Here is a 22,156-nt window from a genome sequence, read left to right as displayed (position 1 = left end):
AGTATGTGTCTCAGATGAAATGCGGTGTTATTTCTATCCTGCAGATGCTCAATAACTAGAACGTAACACTTTTCCAGATCCCCTGGCTGAGTTGCTGTGCCCTAACACACCAGGCACGCTCTGCCCCGGGATGTTAGTCTTTTTGGTTCCCTGTATCTGGAATGTTCTTCAGATCTTGGCTCAAACGTCACCTTCTCAGCGAGGCCTTTCTTCACAATGTTTAACATTGCAACACACCCTCCCTACATTTCATTCTTTTACACTGATTTTTCTTTACAGCATTTACCAATCTAATATTCTATTACTTGTTTATTGCAGGTGAACCCCCACTAGAATGTCAGCTCCAGGAGGGCAGGGATTTTGTTTATGGCTGTTGTCACTGGCACATAGCAGGCAGTCAATAAGTATTGTTGAGTGAATAGCGTCTGAGCTTTACCGGGTCAAGGATGTGTGTGTTTCCTCGTTGCTTGTATCCCCAGTGCCTAACACAGATGCTGGCAAACAGCGGGTCCGTAATAGATACTCAGTGACTGGGGATGGATGAGGCGCGTATGAGCCAGGTCACTTGCTAAGGCCATCAAGGCTAGCAAGGGTGAAGACCAGGGGACCAACTCAGGTGACGCCTGGGCCTTTTGTCCCTCTGAGCAGGAGCTGCCTGACTCTCCTGTTTGGGGGAAGAGACTTTTGGAAAACCTTCCCGGTCTTCCCAGTGTGCAGTGTAATGCTTTGCACGTAGTGTGGCTGCAACAAATAATTATAATGTGTTTTAATCCAGCGTGTTATTGCAACTAGCCCACAGCCGCTTGAGCTCCTCAGGGGTAAACTGGCATGCAGGTGTCCGTCGGCCCCTCGGAGAAGTAGTGAACAAACAGCACAAAGCGCGCCCGCCCTTCTACAAAGAGCTTTCCTGCCGCTTGGGCACGTTGACCATGACCCTCCTCCCCGGCCAGACGACCTCTCTCCTGCCAACCTTCCCTTCTCTAGATGGGGGACAGGAGGGGAGGGAAGCCCTCCCCTTAAGGACCTCCGCTGCGCGGGAGCCGCCGGGAGGGGTCCCCCTCCTGGGTCCCGAGCCCAGCCGGGCGCGCGGGAGCGGGGAGCGCGCGGTGGTTCCGCGCGGGGCTGCGCGCGCGCGCCGGCCTCGCCTCCTCGCCTCCTCGCCCGATCCGGAGGCTACGTGCTTTCTTTGTCAATGAGGCGCCGCTCTGAGCTGCGGTAGCACTCGCGGCCCGGGAGCCCAAGCCGGAGCCGGGGCTGGAACCCGAAGCCCAGCGAGGAACGAGGAGCGAGGAGCGAGGAGCGAGGAGCCAGGACAGCGGGGCGCCGAGGCTGCAGCGGCGGCGGGAGGGAGGGACCCGAGCGCGCCCCGCGGCCGCCGCCCCCGTTCCCGGCAGCCTCGCCCCCTCGTTCTGCAGGAGCCGGACCGGGGGAGGGGGCCCCGGGCGGCGCCCGTCCCATCCTCGCCGCCCCAATCGCGCCGGCGTGCGGCGACAGGCACCGTGGGAACCCCCGCCCGCGCCCGCCGCGGCTCCATGCGGGCCCGGCCCCTGCGCGGGTGAAGCCGCGGCTCCCTGGAGCCCGCCCCGGGAGCGGCAGGACGAGCGAGCCAGTCGCGCCGCTCGGCGCCCCCTCCCTCCGGCGCCCGGGCCGTGGCCGGCGATGCCCGGTGAGGACCGGGGCGCCGAGGGCTGGGCTCCCCGGCGCGGTGCAGAGCGAGGCAGCGGCCTGGATGTGTGAAGCGTCCCCATGGCTCCGCAGGAGGCCAAGCCTCAGGGCTCAAGGGAAGCTGGGCCCGCGACGCGGGGGCGCGGGGGCCGGCCCGTGGCGCGTGGGCTTGGTCGGGCCGGCTGGGGAGCCGCGCGCTGCACGGGCGTGAGGGGTCCCGGGGCGGGCGCGTCCCACGATGCGCCCCCGCGGCCACCGACGCTGCTGCTGGGACTCCTGCTGCTGGCGGCCCTCCTGGAGCACTGCCAGGCCGACCCGGGTAAGCGCTCGGTGGCGGGGCGTCCGCGGAGGTTTCTGGAGGAGCGGGGCGGCGGGTCGGAACCCACACCTGCCCAGGTGGCGGTGGAGAGGTATTGGCAGCACCGGCTCTGGGATTCTCTCCGCCCTTTGCGGCTGCAACAGCCGGCGAACTGTCAGAAATCCGTCTTTCGGGAAGGCACTTTGGGCGGGGAAGAAAAAACACAGGTGCAATCGCCTCTTCTTTTTGGACAAGTTGTAGAACCTTCCTAGTGGTCCCGCAGGCACGCTTTATTTAGAGAAAGATGTGTGTTTAGGACACCTTAAACGGGAAATGTATCATTAGAACACGTTTCAGGGTGGCGAAGTCCCTGGTACTTTGGGCTCTCTGTTGAGTGTCCACTTTGTCTTAAATGCATGAAATGGCTAGAGAGTTTTAGGCAATCCGCGTGTCGGCTTCCCAAATATCAACACAGTTTCTCCTGTGTTGATAGCGGAACCCTTTTCTTTTGGGAAGGAGGTCTCTCCAATAATTGCTTGCACCTTGCAAAGGGATGCAGGCGCTCATTAAGTATATAATCCACTGTTTGCAGGTTAGTTAAAAATAGTCATGCTTGGCTTGTAGACTTCCAGCAATCCCCAGGAAATAGATTTCTGTAATTCCTTGGACAATTTTGAGAAATCTGTTGTAAGTATTCTAGGTGGGGGTGGATTATTCTGCTAAGTGTGCTTCAAAACTTAAGCTGTGCGGTAAGCAGTTGTCCTGGAAATAAGAATGATTACTGCCGGCACTTGGAAAGGGCAGGCTTTTGTGTTTCTGATGAAATTCTGAGCTCTTGATACATTGTCTTATCAAGGAATATAGTTCTCACTTCAGATAATGTGTTCCTGTAGTTTTGCATTTTTTAGCAAGGACTAATGACCTCTTCTTTCTCAGAGTACCCCCTCCCCCAAATTAGATTAAAATTCCTAATTGTAAGGGGCTGACATTGTTTTAGATAAGAGAGTTTTAGGTTAAAAATATTTCTCGTCTTCAGCAGCTTAATTCAGAGCCCATTTTCCTTCGATTCACTTAAAGAGTCACTGACAGGTGGTGCTTGTGCTTGCAAGTTACTGTCAAAGAATTTTCTATTGTGATTACAGTGGTTTCAAAGTTCAGGAATCTTTGGATGTGTGCCTCAGACTTGAGAAAAACCTCTGATGAATTTTAGCCCCCGATCTTTATGCCTGTAGCAGTTTTTAGTGATGTGTATTTGGCATAATTGTTAAAAGGTAAGGCCTGAGAAAGACCCACGTAAATACCTTGGTATTCATTGGCTCAGAAACATACATCCTGTTTTTGATTAAAGGATATCAAGTCCTTGGTCGTTTTTGTGAACTGCTTATGAGATATTTGCTTCGGGATGATGTTCATTTGTTCAGCCGTCTGTAATATGTGAAACTGGCTTTCATGTGTTGTTCCCGTTCAGCCTGATGTTGGGTGATATCCTCGGATCAGTTTTGAATTTCTGATTTCCCTTCTGACCTTTGTACCTTGAGACTTCTGAACCTCCCTGACTTTCCTTGGCTCCTCTTTCAGACAGCCAGAGCCTGACTTAGGGGACTTCTGATCCACATTGTTTGGGTTTAGCCCTGGTGTCCTCTTTCTTTTTCCTTTCAGTGTGGTGGTCATGGGGATATGGGGTCATGGGGATATGGGGCTGGGAAAGATGCTTTGATTACAATGATGGTAAAAATCATTAAAAGTTGATGTTCCTGCCCAAAGTCCTGTCCGTCTTTCTCCATCTCATCCGAGCGACTCGTTTCTTCCTCTATGCTTTTTGGATGCCCTTTCTGCTGTCCCCCTTTATGACCAGCTTCCTGTGGTCCAGCCTACCTGTGGATCCACAGTCCACCTCTGGGCTCCATGGTTTTCTGTGGGTTTGCCACGGATTCAATTCCATGACTCAATGGAAGGGTTAAACCCTGGGTTCCCTGTGTGTAACTCTTACCTCCTACCTGCTCTCATTTGTTCTCTGATTTCCACTGGAGGCAGTTTCACCCCAGGGTAGGTGAGTCCTGGGCCTAATGCAGGGCATCCTAAGGGGTTTGTGGGAAGAAGTGGTGTCAGGAGGGAGGCGGGAGAATGAATGACAATTTCTGGGGCCTTTGACTTTCTGCAAACAACCTAGTTTGGAACTTTTTCTGAGGAGTCGCTGCGGTTTGGTGCTGCCACTCACTGTAGAATGCGTCCAACCCTGAGCTGTCTGAGATCTTACTCAAAGTGCTGGCTTGCTACAGTCCCATCATTTACATGGCTGCCCTCCCTTGTTGTTTAAGGAAGGCTAAGCCAGACATTTGCCTTGGTCGAAAAATGGGCAAGCATAGACTTGTTTCTGGAAAATTCTGTAGCAATTGTCCAGCACCTTCCTGTCCTGGAGACTCTGCAGTGCATTCCCAGTCTACTTCCACCCACCCCACCCCAACCTCTTTTGCTTGAATATTCTAAAGGAATCAGAGTTCCTTCTCTTTTCCACATAAAGAAAAGGCTGTTGTCATCTTCATTGCCCTCCATTAGACTCCTAACTTCCATCTCCGTCTTCCGTCTTGCTCCCAGTCAGTAAGTTCCGTTTTGGATGCGGGAGGTTGGTGTGGGAAAGAAGTTTCTTTGTAGTACTGAATACTGACACCCTCTATTCTCTTTGGCCATCCAGGCTCCGGGCAAAATGGTAGAGCTCAAATTTGACTTCACTGTCTTTTTAACTACTGAGCTTCCATTCAGTTCATGTCAGTAAACACTTACTGTGTGCCTGTTATGTACAGGGATCGTGCTCATCTGTTCATGTGTAGCTACTCAGTGTTACTGTCTGGGTCTCAGTTCTCTCATCTGGAAAATGGGGACAATAATAGTTCCAATCTCACTGAGTTCTTGTGAGGATTACATGAGTTAATGCATCTAAAGTGGTTAAAACAGTGCTTCGTATACCGTAAGCGCTCAGTGAATGCTACCTGCTCTTTTAAAATGGCAGAAACAGATGGAATGTTTACTCTGTCTAGGTGCTGTGCAGGGGCAGGGGGTACAGAGGTGAATAAGGACGAGGCAGTTTGTAGAAGCTCCTCAAGAAGAGGGCGATCAGGCCCTTGCCCTCTGTACTGTGTGATCAGAGCTAATGAGGGAATCGTTAATTCTGGGGGCACGGGGGCCTTGAAGGATGAGTTGGGGTTGGCAGTGTTGATGGTGGCATTTCTGGCAGAGGAAAAGTAAAGGGTTCTTTGTGGTCAGAGCACAGGGCGCTGTAGGGAGGGGTCCTCAGTACCCTCTCTGCATGCTGGGGCTTCCCCAGGCCCTCTTCTGCCGGCTGAAGGGCTCTGAGCATCTGTGTGCTTCTCCCTCCAACTTGTTAGTTCCTGATTTGCCTTCATTTGCCTATTGCCTGTTACAATACCCAGCACAGAATAGGAATTTCTTAAATTTTCAGTCTCTACATTCCTGTTCCCCCTGTTTGGCTGTTTCTGTTAGATTTTAGGATACTGTCTCATTTAAATAATTCACAGTAAGTTTTGAAGGACTGCTTTATTAAGGGAATATATTTGCATGTTGGTAGAAGGTTTTGCTGATACCAAAGAATTTCTTCTGATTACATGATCAATTTTAGCATCAGTGATGTATGGTGATAAGAAGAATGTATATTCTTGTTGTTTGGGGTGGAGAGTTCTGTGGATAGCTATCAGGTCCGCTTGATCCAGAGCTGAGTTCAGGTCCTGAATACTTCTGTTAATTTTCTGTCTTGATGATCTGTCTAATATCGTCAGTGGGGTGTTAAAGTCTCCCACTATTATTGTGTGTGAGTCTAAGTCTCTTTGCAGGTCTCATAACTTTGTAGGTCTCTAAGAATTTTATGAATCTGGGTACCCCTGCATTGGGCGCATATGTATTTAGAATACTTAGCTCTTCTTGATGAATCGATACCAAAGAATTTCTAATTTATAACAGTGTGCGGGGAGATAGTTTTGATCTGGGACGTCCTCCTTGCCGCTCCCCAACCTCCTTGTACACATCATCAACTTGCAGTCGAGTCTAGAATAGGCTCAAGTTCATTTGTTCATTCATTCATTCATTCCTTTATATGTTTTGAATGCCTCAATATTCTGAGGTAATAGTAATGAACAAAAACAAGGCCTGTTCTCACAGGGGTTAGAGAGAATGGGGCTTGTTTTTGTTCGTTACCGTTACCTCAGAATATTGAGCCCAGTGCCGTCCAAACTTGACTGTGCTTACCAATCACGTGAAGATCTTGTTGAAATGTGGATTCTGATTCAGTAGGTCTGAAATAAGGCTTGAGAGTCTGCATTGTTAAGAAGCACTTGAGTAATGCTGACGATGCAAGTTTGTGGACCCCATTTTGAGAAATAAGTGGCAATAAAGCAAATACCTGTAGGTTGGGTGATGGTAAGCTCTGTGGAGCAAAATAAATCAGGGTAGGGGACACTGCCTTCACACATGAACTTGTCTAGATGGAGTGGTGAGAGGAGGCCTTTCTGAGGAGATGGCCTTGAGTAGACCTAACAGTGGAAATCTGGGGGAATAATATTCCAGGCTGTGGGAAAAGCAAGTGCAAAGGCCTTGAGCAGAGATTGTGCTTGCGTTGTTTGAGGAAGCGCAGGAATGCCAGTGTAGAATTGAATGAGCAAAGGGAGAGTAGTGAGAAACGATGTTGAAGAGAGAGATGGGGCTGGATCCTATAGGACTTATTGGCTGTGGTGATGACTGGGTACTTTAGTTGGAATGAGATGGTCAGCCACTGGAGCATCCAAACAAGAGGTGACATAATCTGACTTCAGTTTTAAAAGAATCACCCTGGTTGTTGTGGAGAGAAAAGTCTGTAAGGTCAAGTATGGGAGCCAGGAGATCAGGAAGGAAGCTGTTGTTGAAATCAATCTGCAGATAAAGATGGCTTAGAGAGGGTGGTAGCAGGAGAAGTGGTTAGATTTTGGATGTCTCTTGAAGATAGAGCTAGTAGAATTATCTGGTGGATTAAAAGGGTAGGAGAGAAAGAAAGGAATTGATATGGCTCCAAGGTCTTTGGCTCAAGCAACTGGGAAGATGAAGTTGCCATTAACTGAGACAGCAGTTCAGGTTTGGGGTAAGAAAATAAGAGTTCATTTGGGGATATGCAAAGCTTGAAATGTTTATTCAAGTGGAGATGTCAGGTTGCCAGTTGAACAAAGTAGTCTGGAATTCTAGGGCGATAACAGGTCCTAAGGCATAAATTTGGGAGCCATCAGCATGGGAGTGAATAAGAAACCTGGAAAGTGAGTATGGAGAAGAGAGAGGGAGATCTGAGCAATGAACCTGGGATTACCACAGTATTCAGGGGTTCAGGGTGAAGGGGACCAGCAAGCGATAGAGAAAAAAACAATAAGGCAGTAGGAAGAGAAGAAAGTGTATATGGTGTCCTGGGTGCTAAGAGAAGAAAGCCATCAAGGAGGAGGGTGTGATTGGCTTGGACAGATGCTGCTGAGAGTGCAGTTAGATAGGCACTAGCAATGCACGTTGAGTTTGGAGGTGTGAAGGTGGTTAGTGGCTCTAAGAGTGATGGGGATAAAACTCTAACTGCAGATGGTTCAAGAGAGAAAGGAAAAAGAGGCATTGGAGGCAACACATAAGACAATTCTTCTGAAGTCTTTTCTCTAGAGAAAAGCAGAGTCATGGGGGAGGTGAGCCAAGGGAGGGTTAAGATGAGGTCTAATTATATGTGTTCACACTTTCTCATTTTTAAACATGAAAGACATATGACCGGAGTGTTTGATTTGGTGTTTTTCCCCCAAATGTAGATGGCTTAATAAAATATATTTTGACTTTTTACTCTCAGTATGATTAGTACTTCAAAGATTCTTACAAGATGTCCCAAATCTTGCCCCCATCTCATCCTTCCCATCCCCACAAAGTAAAGAAAATGATCTTGGGGCCAGACAGGGTGCTGTAGGGAGGAGTCCCTTGCACCCTCTCCCTGCCCTGGGACTTCGCCTGGCCCTCCTTGGGGGGCTGAAGGGCTCTGAGGGGCTGGGATACTGCTGCATTTGGGGGTTCAGGGAGAAGGGGGACAAGCAAGAGACAAAGAAAATAAAATAACAAGGAGGTAGAAAAAGAAGAAAGTGTATTAAATATTAAAAGTACAGTGTTACTTGCTGTACTTTTAATACTGGCATAAAACAGAAGTTAGATATCCCCTTGCTGACCCACATCCTTCCCTCAAACTGACCACCACCATGGAAACTTCAGGATCCTGAAATTCTGATGACGACCAAAGAATCTCTCAGAAGCTTACTTAGCTCAAGTCTCAAATTACTGGAATATGATCTGAGAATATTCAAAGTGAATGTGCACACTTCCCTTTTCATTTTCATTAACCTTCAAGCACGTATTGTGGTTTTCTTTCTTTCTTTTTTTTTTTTTTTTTAAAGACAAACAAAAACTCCACTCTTCCCCAGACAAAAATGAATAGTTGGAATGACCTTAAAACATTGTCGTTGCTTGACAACATATTAGAGGGGATTTCTAAACACACAGAGGGACACATTATTCTGGGTCACGGGATGGCTGCCATGGATGGTGACTCTCTTTGGGGACTTCAGGACCAAAGGAGCAGTTAGCAATCTGGCTGTTGTAAATGTCAGTTTTAGGAGTTGGTGGGAAGGTGGCAACTGAGTCTTATTAATTCAGCAGTGTTTATCAAGCACCCAGCATGTGCCAGGCCCTCCACTAGATGCTGGGGGTGTAGTGAGAACAGGCCAGGCCTGGACCCTGCCCTCAGGCAGCCCGTAGTCCAGGACAAGAAACTCTCACTCGGGCAGGTGCAGTGGCAGGTGGGTAAAGTACTTCCATGAATTGGGTCAGGTTGGGGGATGTGGCAGGACAGCAAGTGCCTGCGTTGCTCAAGGAGGCAGCCACTGCTTAGTGGCAGCCTGCATGGGACCGAGGCTCAGGGTGCCATAGTTCTGACTTCTCAACAAAAGGCAGATCTTTATTTAGAATCTTTTTGTTTTCAAATATCACCAATTAGTTCAGATTTCTAAAATGTCATGCAGTACAAAGAGAACACACTCATCAGCCACCAGCTTTTTCTTCTTTTTTTAAAGTCAAGTTTATTAAGGTGTAATTTACATACAGTGAAATTCATCCTTTGTAGGTGTACTGCATGATGAGTTTTGACAAAAGTGTGCAATCATGCGTCCACCACCACAATCCAGATATAGAACATTTCTGTCACCCCAAAAAGTTCTCTCTTGCCCCTTGCAGTTAATCCACTCCCACAACACACCCAGTCCCTGGAAACCACCCATGTATTTTCCATCCCTGTAGTTTTGCCTTTCCCAGAAGGTCGTAGAAATGGAATTGTACCTTGCATTTGGCTTCTTTCACTTGGCATAATGCTCTTGAAAATCATCCGTGTCATTGCATCGATCACTAATTCTGTTCTTTTTATTGCTGAATAGTATTCCATTGCACCACAGTTTGCTTATTCATTCAGCAGTTGATGGACATTTGGGTTGTTTCCAGTTTATGACATGGAAGTCTTTCTGTGGGCAGTTTTCATTCCTTTTGGGTAAATGCCTAGGGGTGGGATTGCTTGGTCATGTGTTAGGGACGTGTTTCGCCTTATAAGAAACTGCCAAACTGTTTTTCAAAGTAGCTGTACAGTTTTGCATTCTCATTAGCAATGTATGAGAGTTCTACTTGTTCCTCTGTATCCTCACTGGCATTTGGTATTGTCAGCTTTTTTTTCCCTTTTAATTTAGATGTCAGCCATTCTAATAGTTGTTTAGTGGTATCTCATTCCAGTTTTAGTTTACATTTCTCTAATTACTAATAATTTTATTGTTGCATATCTTTTCATGTTCTTATTTGCCATCTATATCTCTACTTTGAAGTGTCTGTTAAGTTATTTTGCCCATTTAAAAATTGGATTGTTTTCTTTTTACTGAGTTTTGAGCTTCCTTTATATAGTCTGGATACAAGTCTTTTATCAGATAGGTGTTTTGCAAATGTGTTCTCCTGGTCTGTGGCTTGTCTTTTCATTTTATTAACAGTGTTTTTTTTTTTTTTTTTTTTTTTAAAGGAGAGAAGTTTTAAATTTAGATTAACTCTATCAACTTTTCAATTTAAGATTTGTGCTTTTTGTGTCCTAGCATAGAAATTGCCTAATGTGTGCCAAGGTCACAAATATCTATGATTTCTTCTAGAAGTTTTGTATTTTTATTTTTACTTTTAGGTCTTTGATCCATTTCATGTTAATATTTGTGTATGGTGCAAAGTAAGAATCAAGGTTAATTTTTTTATATGGATATTTAATTATTCTAGCACCACTTGTTGAAAAGACTATCCTCGGTCCATTGACTTATCTTGGCACCATATATGTCTGGGTTTATTTCTAGATTCTAGTCTGTTCTATTGTACTTCTCTCCATATGCCAGTACAGCACTGTCTTGATTTCTCTAGTTCAGAGTTTCTTAATGGCAGCACTATTAACATTTTGGGTTCAACGGTTCTTTGTTGTGGATGCCTGTCCTGTGCATTAGAAGTTTAGCAATATTTCTGACTGCCTGGTAGATGTCAGTAACTCCCCTCATTCTTAGTTGTGACAACCAAAAATGTTTCCAGACATTGCTAAATGTCCCCCTAGGGAGTAAAATTGACCTTGATCGAGTTTCACTGCTTTAGTTCTGTAGTAAGTCTTGAAATCAGATAGTGTGAGTATTCTTTATTCTTTTAAAAAATCTTTTTGGCTATCTAGGTCTTATGCTTTGTATACAGATTTTAGTATCTTCTTGTCAATTTCTATTTAAAAAGCCTCCTGGATTTTTGGTTGGAATTTCTTTGAAATTAGACCAATTAGAGATCACCATCTTAACAGTGGTTTTTTTTTTTTTTTTTTTTTTTTTTTTTTTTTTTTTTTTAATCCATGAACATATCTCTCTCCATTTACTTAGGTATTCTTTCTTTTCTCTCATCAATGTTTTATAGTTTTCAACATACAAATTTGTACATACATTTTTCATGTTTTTCAGTGCTTTGACAAACAGTAATATAAAAATTTCTTTGTTAGTGTATAGAAATATAATTTTAAAAACCTTATATCATCTGACCCTCCTAAACTCATTTTAGTTCTAGTAGCTTTTTATAGACTCTTTGAGATTTTTCTAAATAGGAAATTATGTTATCTGTGAATAAAGACACTTCTCATTCTTTCAAATCTGTAAGTCTTTTATTTGTTTTTCTTGCCTTATTGCACTGGCTAGAACTTCTAGTACTTTGCTGAATAGAAATAAGGAGAGTGAACATCCTTGCCTTGATCCTGGCACTGGAGGAAAATATCAGTCTTTCTCTAAAGTATGATGTTGGGTATAGTTTTAATTTTGTTTCAGAGAGGCCCTTTATCAGGCTGAGGAAATTCCCTTCTCTAGCAAATTTGCTGTGAATTTTTATCATGACTGGTTATCAAATTTTGGCAAATGCTTTCTCTTCATCTATTGAGATGATCACAAGCCAGAAATTCCTGGCCAGATGCGGTGGCTCATGCCTGTAATCCCAGCACTTTGGGAGGCCAAGGCAGGAGGATCACCTAATGTCAGAAGTTCGAGACCAGCCTGGCCAACATGGTGAAACCCTGTCTCTACTAAAAACACAAAAAAATTAGCTGGGTATGGTGGTGGGTGCCTGTAATCCCAGCCACTCAGGAGGCTGAGGCAGGAGAATTGCTTGAACCTGGGAGGCAGAGGTTGCAGTGAGCTGAGATCATGCCACTGCACTCTAGCCTGGGTGACAAGAGTGAGACTCCATTGCAAAATGGAAAAAAAAAAAAAAAGAAAAAAAGAAATTCCTAACAACGGCCAGGCCATTGTTAGGAATTTTTAGTTTCATGTTCATGAGGGGTATTGGTCTGTAGTTTTGTTTTGCTAAAAGGTATTGTCTGGTTTTGTTATAAGAGTAGTGCTGGTCTATAAAATAATAGGGGCCAGATGCGGTGGCTCACTCCTGTAATCCCAACACTTTGGGAGCCCAAGGATTGTGGATCACTTGAGGTCAGGAGTTCGAGACCAGCCTGGTCAACATGATGAAACCCCGTCTCTACTAAAAATACAAAAATTAGCCAGGTATGGTGGTGCACACCTATAGTCCCAGCTACTTGGGAGGCCGAAGCACGAGAATTGTTTGAACCCAGGAAGTGGAGGTTGCAGTGAGTCGGGATTGTGCCACTGCATTCCAGCGTGGGTGACATAGCAAGACTCTGTCTCAAAAATAAAAGATAAATAAAATAAAATAAAATAATAGGGAAGTCTTCCCACTTCTGCTTTATGGATGTGTTTGTGCAGAACGATTTCTCTTTTAAGGCCCGTGAGCTTACAGATGATATTGAAGATCCCTCAAGGATTTCTTTAGTAAAATAAAAAGTATCAGGTACCTCTAGTTCATTTTCTCATTCTCTCTCTATTTTATTTTTTTGAGATGGAGTCTCATTCTGTTGTCCAGGCTGGAGTGCAGTGGCACAATCTCGGCTCACTGCAATCTCCACCTCCCAGGTTAAAGCGATTCTCCTGCCTCAGCCTCCAAGTAGCTGGGACTACAGGCATGCACCACGGCACCCGGCTAATTTTTGTATTTTTAGTAGAGTTGGGGTTTCACCATGTTGGCCAGGCTGGTCTCGAACTCCTAACCTCAAGTAATCTGCCAGTCTCGGCCTCCCAAAGTGCTGGGATTATAGGCATGAACTACCATTCCTGGCCCATTTTCTCATTCTCAGAGCTACCAGCAGATACAACTTTGGTTTAAGGTCTAGGGAAAACAGCCTGGGTGAGAGAAAATTGCATTGGTTGCATTCAGGAGACTGAGGTCACCCCTGGCTGTTACTTACCAAATCATTTCACTTTTCAGGGCTTTCGTTTTCTCATCTGTGGATAACAGCCTCAAGATCTTCCCTTCTTCTCCCATCCCCCGTCTGTGTCTTTACAAGCCATAAGCAGATGTTTTGGTGGAGTTCTACCATCTGCATTTCCTGCTTCTTCCTGCATTAGCAGCCAAGCCCAGCCAAGGATTTTCATTCTGAAAAGGGAAGAGTTTTCCCACAGTTTGCTGTCATAGTTCCAGTGTGAGGCCCAGATAAATATAGGCCTATCTTCAATCTTCATTGGATTTTAAAAAATTATGAAAGTAACATATATTTTATTAAATTCAAACAATACTCAGGTAGATGCAGTAAAATGCAAAAGGCCCTGTTGGCCTTGTGTATTAGTCCACTCTCACGCTACTATAAAGAACTGCCCGAGACTGAGAAATTTATAAAGGAAAGTTTAGTTGACTCACAGTTCCGCATGGCTGGGGAGGCCTCAGGAAAGTTACAATCATGGCAGAAGGGGAAGCAAACACATCCTTCTTCATATGATGGCGGGAAAGAGAAGTGCCGAGTGAAGTGGGGAGAATAAAACCACCAGATCTTGTGAGAACTCACTATCACAAGAACAGCATAGGGGTAACTGCCCCCATGATTCAGTTACCTCCTACAGAGTCCCTTCCACAATGCATGGGGATTATGGGAACTACAATTCAAGGTGTGATTTGGGTGGAGACACAGCCAAACCATATCACCTTGCTATTCCTTAGAGTCATGCTGTCAATCAAGTGTGATGGATCCTTCCAGACCTCTTCATACAAATATTTATATCCATAGACGTAGCCTCAACTTAATTTTTTTAAGATATAAAAGGTATAATATTTAGCAACTTGCTTTTCCCATTAACACTATATCGTGACCCTCTTTCCATGCTAACTAAATTGTGTCATGAGAGAACTTGAACTTCTTTTTGAGACGGAGTCTTTCTCTGTCCCCAAGGCTGGAGTGCAGTGGCGTGATCTCGGCTCACCGCAACCTCCACCTCCTGGGTTCACGCCATTCTCCTGCCTCAGCCTCCCGAGTAGCTGGGACTATAGGCGCCCGCCAACACGCCCGGCTAATTTTTTGTATTTTTAGTAGAGACGGGGTTTCACCGTGTTAGCCAGGATGGTCTCAATCTCCTGACTGGGATTACAGGCTTGAGCCACCGCGCCCGGCCGAGAGAACTTGAACTTCTGTTAGAAACAGGGAAAGACCTTTTATTATAAAAGAGAATAGCTTTAACAACACAGGTCAGATTCAAACCTAGAGTTAAAATATCTCCTTAGACGGTTCTGCCCATTTTCCATTACTCCCTGGCTTCCTTCTCTAGACGATACTTCCGCAGACATTTAAGAAAAATCATGGGCCCTTTTAAACACCACATAGAGTGGGGACAAACTCATGTTTTAACCAATCCTAGATATAAATAAGCCCAAGTAGCTGCCTCAAGCATAGGCCAAGGTCGCTGCTGCACCTGCCTCCTGTTCACTCAGGCGCAGCTTTGCCCAAGTGTCCTAACCATGAGAGGTGAATTCGATTTAGATTGAGATTTATATATGTTAAATCTATTCTTAGCTAGAAATAAAATCTCCTGACGTCAGACACACAAAATGGTTTTGGTATTTATGCAGTTCAAGTAAATGGGGAAGCCTAGAATACTTCTAACTTCAGTCTTTCCACATGAAATATGGAATGAAGTATCTAGAATGAAACTGGGACTCCCAGACCTGTCTGCCTACCTCTGTCCCTAGTAGTGAATGCCGTTCCCCTGTCACTTGCCTTTTTATTTGCCAGGTGTCAACAGCAAACCCAAGGCTGAAGAAAAATGGGAAGTGTGAGAAGAAAATGTGTTGAAATTGACAGTGTGGCTTATAAGTTCTTGTTGAAAAGGGATGAATAGAAATATCTCTAGATCTGTATCCTTCATTATCAGTTAAGAAGTCTTTGTTTTGAAAAGAATGGGAGGATCAGTCTTTGGAGCATTATTTTGTATATAATTAAGCTGGGTGAAAGCGTATTAAAAAATCAGCATCCTAGAACTGTCTTTGGCAGTTTCCTGTTATTATCTTATTAATACTGGAGATGACCATATGAATCAACCTGGTGAACCCTACAGAAACTGAACTTTTTTTTCCAGTTGGGTGGGGAATATTTCTCTAGTCTCTAGTTCAGCAATAAACACATTTTAAACAAGTGTTTTCCATTCTTGTGACCAATGTAGTATCTTTACTTTTCCCTGCAGAGACAACAGTCTCCAGAGTTTGGTACAACAGTTCATGGCTGTCGAAGCTTTCAGTTTCTTTTCCTATTTGAATCTTACACTGCTCCTAAGAGAGGGCTGAGAAAGTGATTTGCTAAAGGTCACACATTGGTCCAGGGATATGCACATTATTCTATGATTCAGGGGGACAGATCACCTAGCTACATAACTAAAACTAGCTCCAGTATGGGGCCTCAGGCCACGGGGGAATCCCAGGTGACATATTCATAATAGGAATGAAATATAACCAGGCCACATGGATGCTATAATTAATTGATAGAAATAACAGCTAATACTTTTGAGCATTTACTGTTTGTATCAGCTCATTTGATTCTCATACCAACCCTATGAAGTAGGTTCTGCAATTATCCCCATGTTTCAGAAGAGGGAACTGAGGCACAGAATAACAACAGTAACTGGTTCATTGTCTCCCAGTTAACTGGCAGAGTAGAGATTGGAACCCAGGCAGTTTGATTCCAGAGCCCACCCTCTGCTTCATGATATTGCCCTCCAGGATATTAAGAGGCTAAGGTTACTGGCTGTGCATCCCCTGGGCCCAGTGCCTCTTCTTCCTATGGCCCAGTTCATCCTTCTGCCTCTTTCTGGAGACTGGCTTTTTCTGCTTCCCCATAGCTTCTTGGTTCCCCTGACGATAAACCTTGCATGAGGCTTTTCACTTGCTGTGGTGCTCACTGCAGCCAGAGTGGGCAAGGCTCTTTAGTTTAAACACCCACCATCAAGACTCTGCCCCCATTCCACATTCCCATGAGGGAGAATCAAGCTGCTGCAATCTGGCCGATGGAATTAGGGAATCTACCCTTCATCCGTTCAGCAGAGGCCAGAGGAGAAGGGGCACATGGTATAAAAATGCTTTCTTAGCCTGATCCCCCTTTCACCATGGCCTTGGTAGAGGTCAGTTTTAAATGTCAGTTTGGAGGGCAAACTTCTGAACATTTGTCTCCTCCTTCGTAGCAGTAAAAGACTTCACATGTTGGTAAGCTTGTTCTATGGAAGATAACAATGACAGGTGGCCTGCTTGATAATGTTGGCCAATTTTCCTGGTATAAATACTCCCACCATGGCTGATTTCAAGCTACTAACATGATAATGGAGTTGGGAAATGATGCCTCAACTGGCTCAGCTCTGATGTGACCTGACCCTGGCACACCAATGCTCCTATCCATATATGGGCTAGAGGCAGGGAAGCTTCCACAGTAAGTGCACAATGTCTCCAAGGAGTTTGAAACCTAGGCTTCACAGGCCAATCAACTAGTTTCATTTATAATTATGTAAAAGAGAACAAGATTTCGAGGTAGAGAGGATGGGAGGCAGATTTGCTGCATGCAGTCTAAAACAGCTTCAAACACTGTGTATAGTCCCAGTGGTACAACCTAGTAGGCACTCAGCGATGCTTTATAAAAAAATTGCAATTTCCTTTGATTATAGTGTCTCACTTGTGACATATAATTAACCCTTTCACTTATTTTAAGACGTCAGACCTAATTTTCTTGAATGAGCATTGGTTTGGTTTTCTGGCACGGAAAGGCGTAATTTTTCTTTGCTTTCAGATGTCAGCAGCTCCTCCTCCTTTGCTGTCATCATGTCATCATGTTTCAAACCTAGAGATGCGGAGTCCACGTGGTACCCTAGTAGACGTCTGTCAGTTGGATACACATTATTAGTCTCAATTGGAGGCTTTTATTTATGATCATAAGGCTGTCTCTCAGTTCATGTAATTATGCTAAAAGCCAAGACAGTCATGTGACTGCCACTTCCGACGGCGTGTCTGGTGCCATAGCAGATCTCAAGGCCTGTCTGATTGGGCTCTTTTCATTTGCACATCTGAGAAGGAGACTGGGAGTCTTGGCTTCAGTGTGCTGCTTAAGCTGCTGCCGACATTCCCCATCTTTCTTCCTGATGTGACGATGTTGCTAACCTTGGCCAGCTCTCACAACGGGTCGTGTTGGTCACTGGGAGATGCAGGGAGGAGGTGTCAACAGTGTGGATCTCTCACCCTCCTTAGACACGGAACTCCCAGTGTCCTACTGATGGAAGGTCAGTATCTTTACCTATAAAAATAGCACAATTAATTTATTCTTTTAATTTCCCATGGGGCATAGCAAGAGAAAAAATCTTACAAGATTCTTCTTTCACATTTTATTGAAGATTTGTCCTAGTTTGTGAATATGTTGACTTCTGAATAAGAAGACTAACATTTATGAGACAGCTATTATTGTGTTAGTCACTGGATCAAGGGTTTAATCTTATTGGGTCCCCATGACGACACTGTCAGATAGTTCTTGCCCATTTTGCTTGGAGGAAGTTGAGATTGAGAGAACATGTAAAAACCAACTGCCCTAAGGGCACATTGCTTGTAAGTAGTGGAGCTGGGATTTGAAACTAGATCTGATTACAATGTAAATATATTATCAGTTATACAGTGCAGTCCTTCCCTGCCCACCCAACCTTTTATGAAATTGTCAAACACATGGAAAAGTAGAAAGAACAATATAGTAAACACCCCTATACCTACCATCTAAATGGTGCAATTAACATTTTGCTTTATCATATATCTGTCTGTCCCACTATCCATCAATTCATCTTATTTTTGATGTATTCAGAGTACATTGCAGACATCAGTACATGTCACCCCTAAATACTTTCACATCGTGTCATTGATTAGGGTTCAGTATTGATTAGGGTTCAGTATTTGTTTATGACTCTTTTTCTGAGGTAAATTTTACATACAATGAAATACAAAACCCTTAAGTACATATTCTTGAGTTTTTACAAATGTATACACCTGTGTATCCCAAATCCCTGTCAAGATACAGCACGTGACCATGACCCCAAAAAGTAAGTTTTCTTTTGCCTTTCTGCAGACATTCCCATCTCTTCTATCTCGCCCCACCCAATCCAAGCAACCATGGTTCGATTTTGTTTTTCACCATAGTTTAGTTTTGATATCACGCAGTTAAAAAACAACCAAATTGCCAGTTTTCTTTGTTCTGCAGCAAAAGGTAAAAGTGAGTATCTATCCTGCGTGTACAATAAAGATACCACTCCAAGACAATTGGTTTCCCTACAGTTGTGATATACCATGCAGTCTCAAATAGTGGTGTCTGTTGTTTCCAAATTGATTTTCCTTAATATGTATTAATTCAGACAGTATTTATTAGGCATCTGTGGGTGGCAGGCACTGGGCTCCCCCTTTTATAGTACTTATTTTCATTGGTAACCACATACTTATGACATTAGTCAACCACTTCCATGAATAAGTATGATTGCTAACAGAGGGGAAGCCAAAGGTGCGGGTGGGAGGCTGGAGGAAGGGACCCGCCTTGGTGAGTGAGGAGAAAGGTTAGGGAAGGCTTTCCAGAGAAAGCGACATTTGAGGCAACATCTATTACAGAAGGAGGAATAGGAGATAACCAGGTAGGGATTGGGGCCAGTGGAGAAGTGGGGACTGTCCTCTGTGTTGGGAAGGACTGTGATTCATTCCTGAACCACAGAGAAGGTCGTGTGTATGGTGGGCAGGAATAGAGGGGAGAGTGAGTGGTGAACGAGGGAGGAGAGGTAGCAGGACCAACATCACCCAGGAGACGGACTGTGACCTTTATCTTCAGAGCAATGGGAAGCCATTGCATGGTTTAAAGTAAAAGAGTGACCGTGACATTCAGTTATCTAACCAATTGAGTTGGATGAAGAAGAGGCATGGTTGGTGTGTTCTGGAATTACAGTGAAAATTAAACACCAACAACATGAAACTTCCAAATTTTAGGAGAGCCCTAATTTGCATTGTGAATCACACACAGATTTTCTGATTCCTCCTATGATTTGTCTTCCTGATCTATGTGACGGCCCAGGCAATGGTAGTGACTAATAAACATCCTCTGTGCCTCCAGCTCTTGCCCCACCCTCCCATTTTCACTGCCTCCATTTCTTTGTCTCCTTTGCCCCTTAACTCACTCCCTTTCCATCCTTCATGGAAAGGAAAAAGGATGCTATTAGTCACCAGTGCTTGCCTGACTGCCGAATCCTGGGGCAGTTATCTAATCTCCTTTGCTCTGTGACTCTATAGATCCTCCTGGGGTAGCCTCTTTCAGACTCATGGATTTAGCAATCACTTATGTACTGTTGGTGCGAAAAACTCTCAGCTCTCTTGAGGATGAGACTTATGCCTAAGCAGTTTATTGGATATCTACCCATGGCTACTGACAAGTCAGCATTTCTCCCTCAAAGGGAACTCTTTGCCCCCTGAGTCTGGCTCCTTATTCTGTGTTTTCGTCTGTATTACCTCTTTCAGTGAGTATGACCACCACCCATTTGTTAGAGCTCAAAATCTGACAAATGTTCTAGATTCTTTTTTTTTCACCCCATTGTTAGAGCCAGCATTCTGAGAATTGTTCTAGATTGTTTTATAGTTCATCGTTTAGTTGGCCATTACATTTTGCTGATATAATTCCTTTTTTTTTCTGAGACAGTCTTACTCTGTCGCCCAGGCTGGAGTGCAGGGGCATGATCTCGGCCCACTGCAACCTCTGCCTCCCAGGTTCAAGCGATTCTCCCCACTTAGCCTCCTGAGTAGCTGGGATTACAGGCATGTGTCACCACACCTGCCTAAATTTTGTCTTTATTTACTAATATTTTTGTAGACTCAGGGTTTCTCCATATTGCACAGGCTGGTCTTGAACTCCCGGGCTCAAGTGATCTGCCTGTCTCAGCCTCCCAAAGTGCTGGGATTACAGGTGTGAGCCACTGGGCCCAGCTGCTGATTGCATTTCTGAACACTCTCATAATTCTGACAAGTTTCTGTCTTTGCTGCCTTATTTCAGACCCTCCCTCCTTTTGGTCCACGTTCTTACCAAAGCTGCATCTCCTAATTGTCCCCCGTCTCTAGTCTTGGCCCCCTTTAAACCAGCCTCGTCCTCCAGCCAGAGATTCTTATAAAATATAAATCGGCCCAAACCTTTTGTCAGCTTCTTATAACTCAGTTTGACTTCATTGCTTAGCAATCTGTGTCCTTTATGAATGTACCACCTCCAACTCACACCTGCCACTATAGCCAGGCTTGCAGTTTCCCCAGAGCCCTTTGTGCCTTTTACATTTTATTCTTTCTGCCTGGAAAGCCCTTCCCAGCCTTGTCTGCATGATTAGCATCTACACTTCTTCAAGACTCAACTCAGGTGTTAGGCCTGCAGGCAGCCTTCCCTGGCATGCACTCTGCCCTCTGCCTTAAGGATTAGATGCCATCTTCTCTGCTTCTGTCTCCGGGGCCATCTCCTTCATCAGACTATGAACTCATCAGAGCAGTGGTTCTCAAAAGGTAATCCCGGGTACAGTGGGGTCCTGGAAACCCCTTCACAGTTGTGATCAATGTGTTAAAACTATTTTGGTTATAAGTGAGGACACACATGGTTATTAGCCATGTCTACTAGAAGAAACAATGAGCTAAGTGCCTAGTGGGACAACTTGCTTAGAGAAAGGGGGAAGAAAATACTATAAAGTCAAGCCAGCACTAAGGAACAACCGAGGCACATTGCCTCCCGGGCGTAGAAGACAACGTTCAGGAAGCAGGGCAGGAAGCAGTGCTACTTACACCGTGTAAAGGTAGGATAAGTGTGGAGTCGGTTTAAGGTCTAGGGTGTGAAGGTGTGAAGACAACCCCGAAAACTTGAGAACCACTCTCTTAAAAGCTGGGATCATGTTTTATTTGTCTTAGCACAGGGTCTTGCACATACATAATAGCTACAGGATAATCGTGGTGTATATAAAGGAAGGAAGAGAATCTCCTGGTATGTTCTCACAGTGCCTCTGAAAACCTGTTGTGTTATTCCTGCTCTTTAAACCTTTTTGACCATTCTGCCTACAAGTGTACATGGATAGCACAGCACTAGTGGTGGGATGGAGTACAGGCATCACAAGCCAGGTACTAACTTCTCTCCACAGATGGGTTTTCAAAAATTAAACACTTGTGGCTGGGCCCAGTGGCTCACACCTGTAATCCCAGCACTTTGAGAGGCTGAGGCAGGAGGATCGCTTGAGCCCTGAAATTTGAAACCAGCCTGGGCAACGTGGTGAGGCCCCCTCTCTACCAAAAACTAAACAAAAAGTAGCATGGTGTGGTGGTGTGCACCTATAGTCCTAGCTACTAGGGAGGATGAGGTGGGAGGATCACTTGAGCCCAGGAGGCAGAGGCTGCAGTGATCTGAGATCAAGCCACTACACCCCAGCCTGGACAACAGAGCCAGATCCTAACTCATAAATAATAAATAAATAATAAACAATGAACACTTGTCAAACAAAATGAAACATCACTTAAAAATCAAGAGCTTCTCCATAAAAAAAAAATCAGGATTTCTAGGTTCCCTTGAAATAGTCAGAAGTTTAACCATACTGGTCCTATATTTCTGGATGGCCACACTTGGCTGAAGCTTAGTAGTGGTGCCTCTTTTAGACGGGGCATCTGTCACGGCTCCCGTTTGTCCCATTTCACTCTCATATTGGCTGCGATGAGCTAACTGTGGTAACAAACCAACCCCCAAATCTACAATGGCTTAAAGCCAGAGAAGTTTATTTCTCACTCACATAAAGACAAAATGAGTGTTCCTGATGGGCAGAGAGCTCTCTTTAAAGCAGCGATTCGGGGACCCAGGGTCCTTCCATTTTGTGGCTTTGCCATATTCAGTCTGTGGCTCCCAAGGCTGCCCTGCTTGTCTGCATGCAGCAGATGGAAGCAGACAGAGAGTAACAGGTCCCTAAGTGATGTGTAGCATTCTGTGCACATTCCATGGGTTAGTGCTCTGTGACTTGGCCATAGTGACCTGCAGGGAGAGGCTGGGACACGTAATCTGAGAGTGGGTCCAGAAAGTAGAGGGAACAGGTTTGGCGAACAGCCAGCTATTACCTGACCCAATTCATTTATTTCATCTACTTGGCCCTTTGGTATTTGAGTTTGCAATCCCTGCTTTTAACAGCAACAGGCTTTGGAGATAAGGAAACCTAGGTTCAAGTCACTATAATG

The 22,156-nt window shown here is 44.9% G+C and overlaps 1 protein-coding gene across 14 annotated transcripts in view; it reads left to right on the top strand.

Moving 5' to 3' along the window:
• Positions 1 to 1,114: 1,114 nt before the first annotated feature.
• Positions 1,115 to 22,156, top strand: part of KIAA1549L (KIAA1549 like) — a 315,005-nt gene continuing 293,963 nt past the window's right edge. For 5 of the 14 annotated variants that reach the window (XM_063641008.1, XM_063641004.1, XM_063641005.1 and 2 more), the window contains exon 1: positions 1,119 to 1,984. In XM_063641008.1, coding sequence (XP_063497078.1) covers positions 1,747 to 1,984 — 238 coding nt within the window. In that variant the 5' untranslated portion in view covers positions 1,119 to 1,746. Of the gene's footprint in view, positions 1,985 to 22,156 lie in introns of all 14 variants that reach the window. The other 9 variants (XM_055281967.2, XM_055281966.2, XM_055281965.2 and 6 more) reach the window with 6 other exon arrangements.

Source organism: Symphalangus syndactylus, chromosome 6, assembly GCF_028878055.3.
Source record: "Symphalangus syndactylus isolate Jambi chromosome 6, NHGRI_mSymSyn1-v2.1_pri, whole genome shotgun sequence".
NCBI lineage: Eukaryota > Metazoa > Chordata > Mammalia > Primates > Hylobatidae > Symphalangus > Symphalangus syndactylus.
Note: the sequence above shows the minus strand (reverse complement) of the source record. Positions and strands in the feature narration are given on the sequence as shown.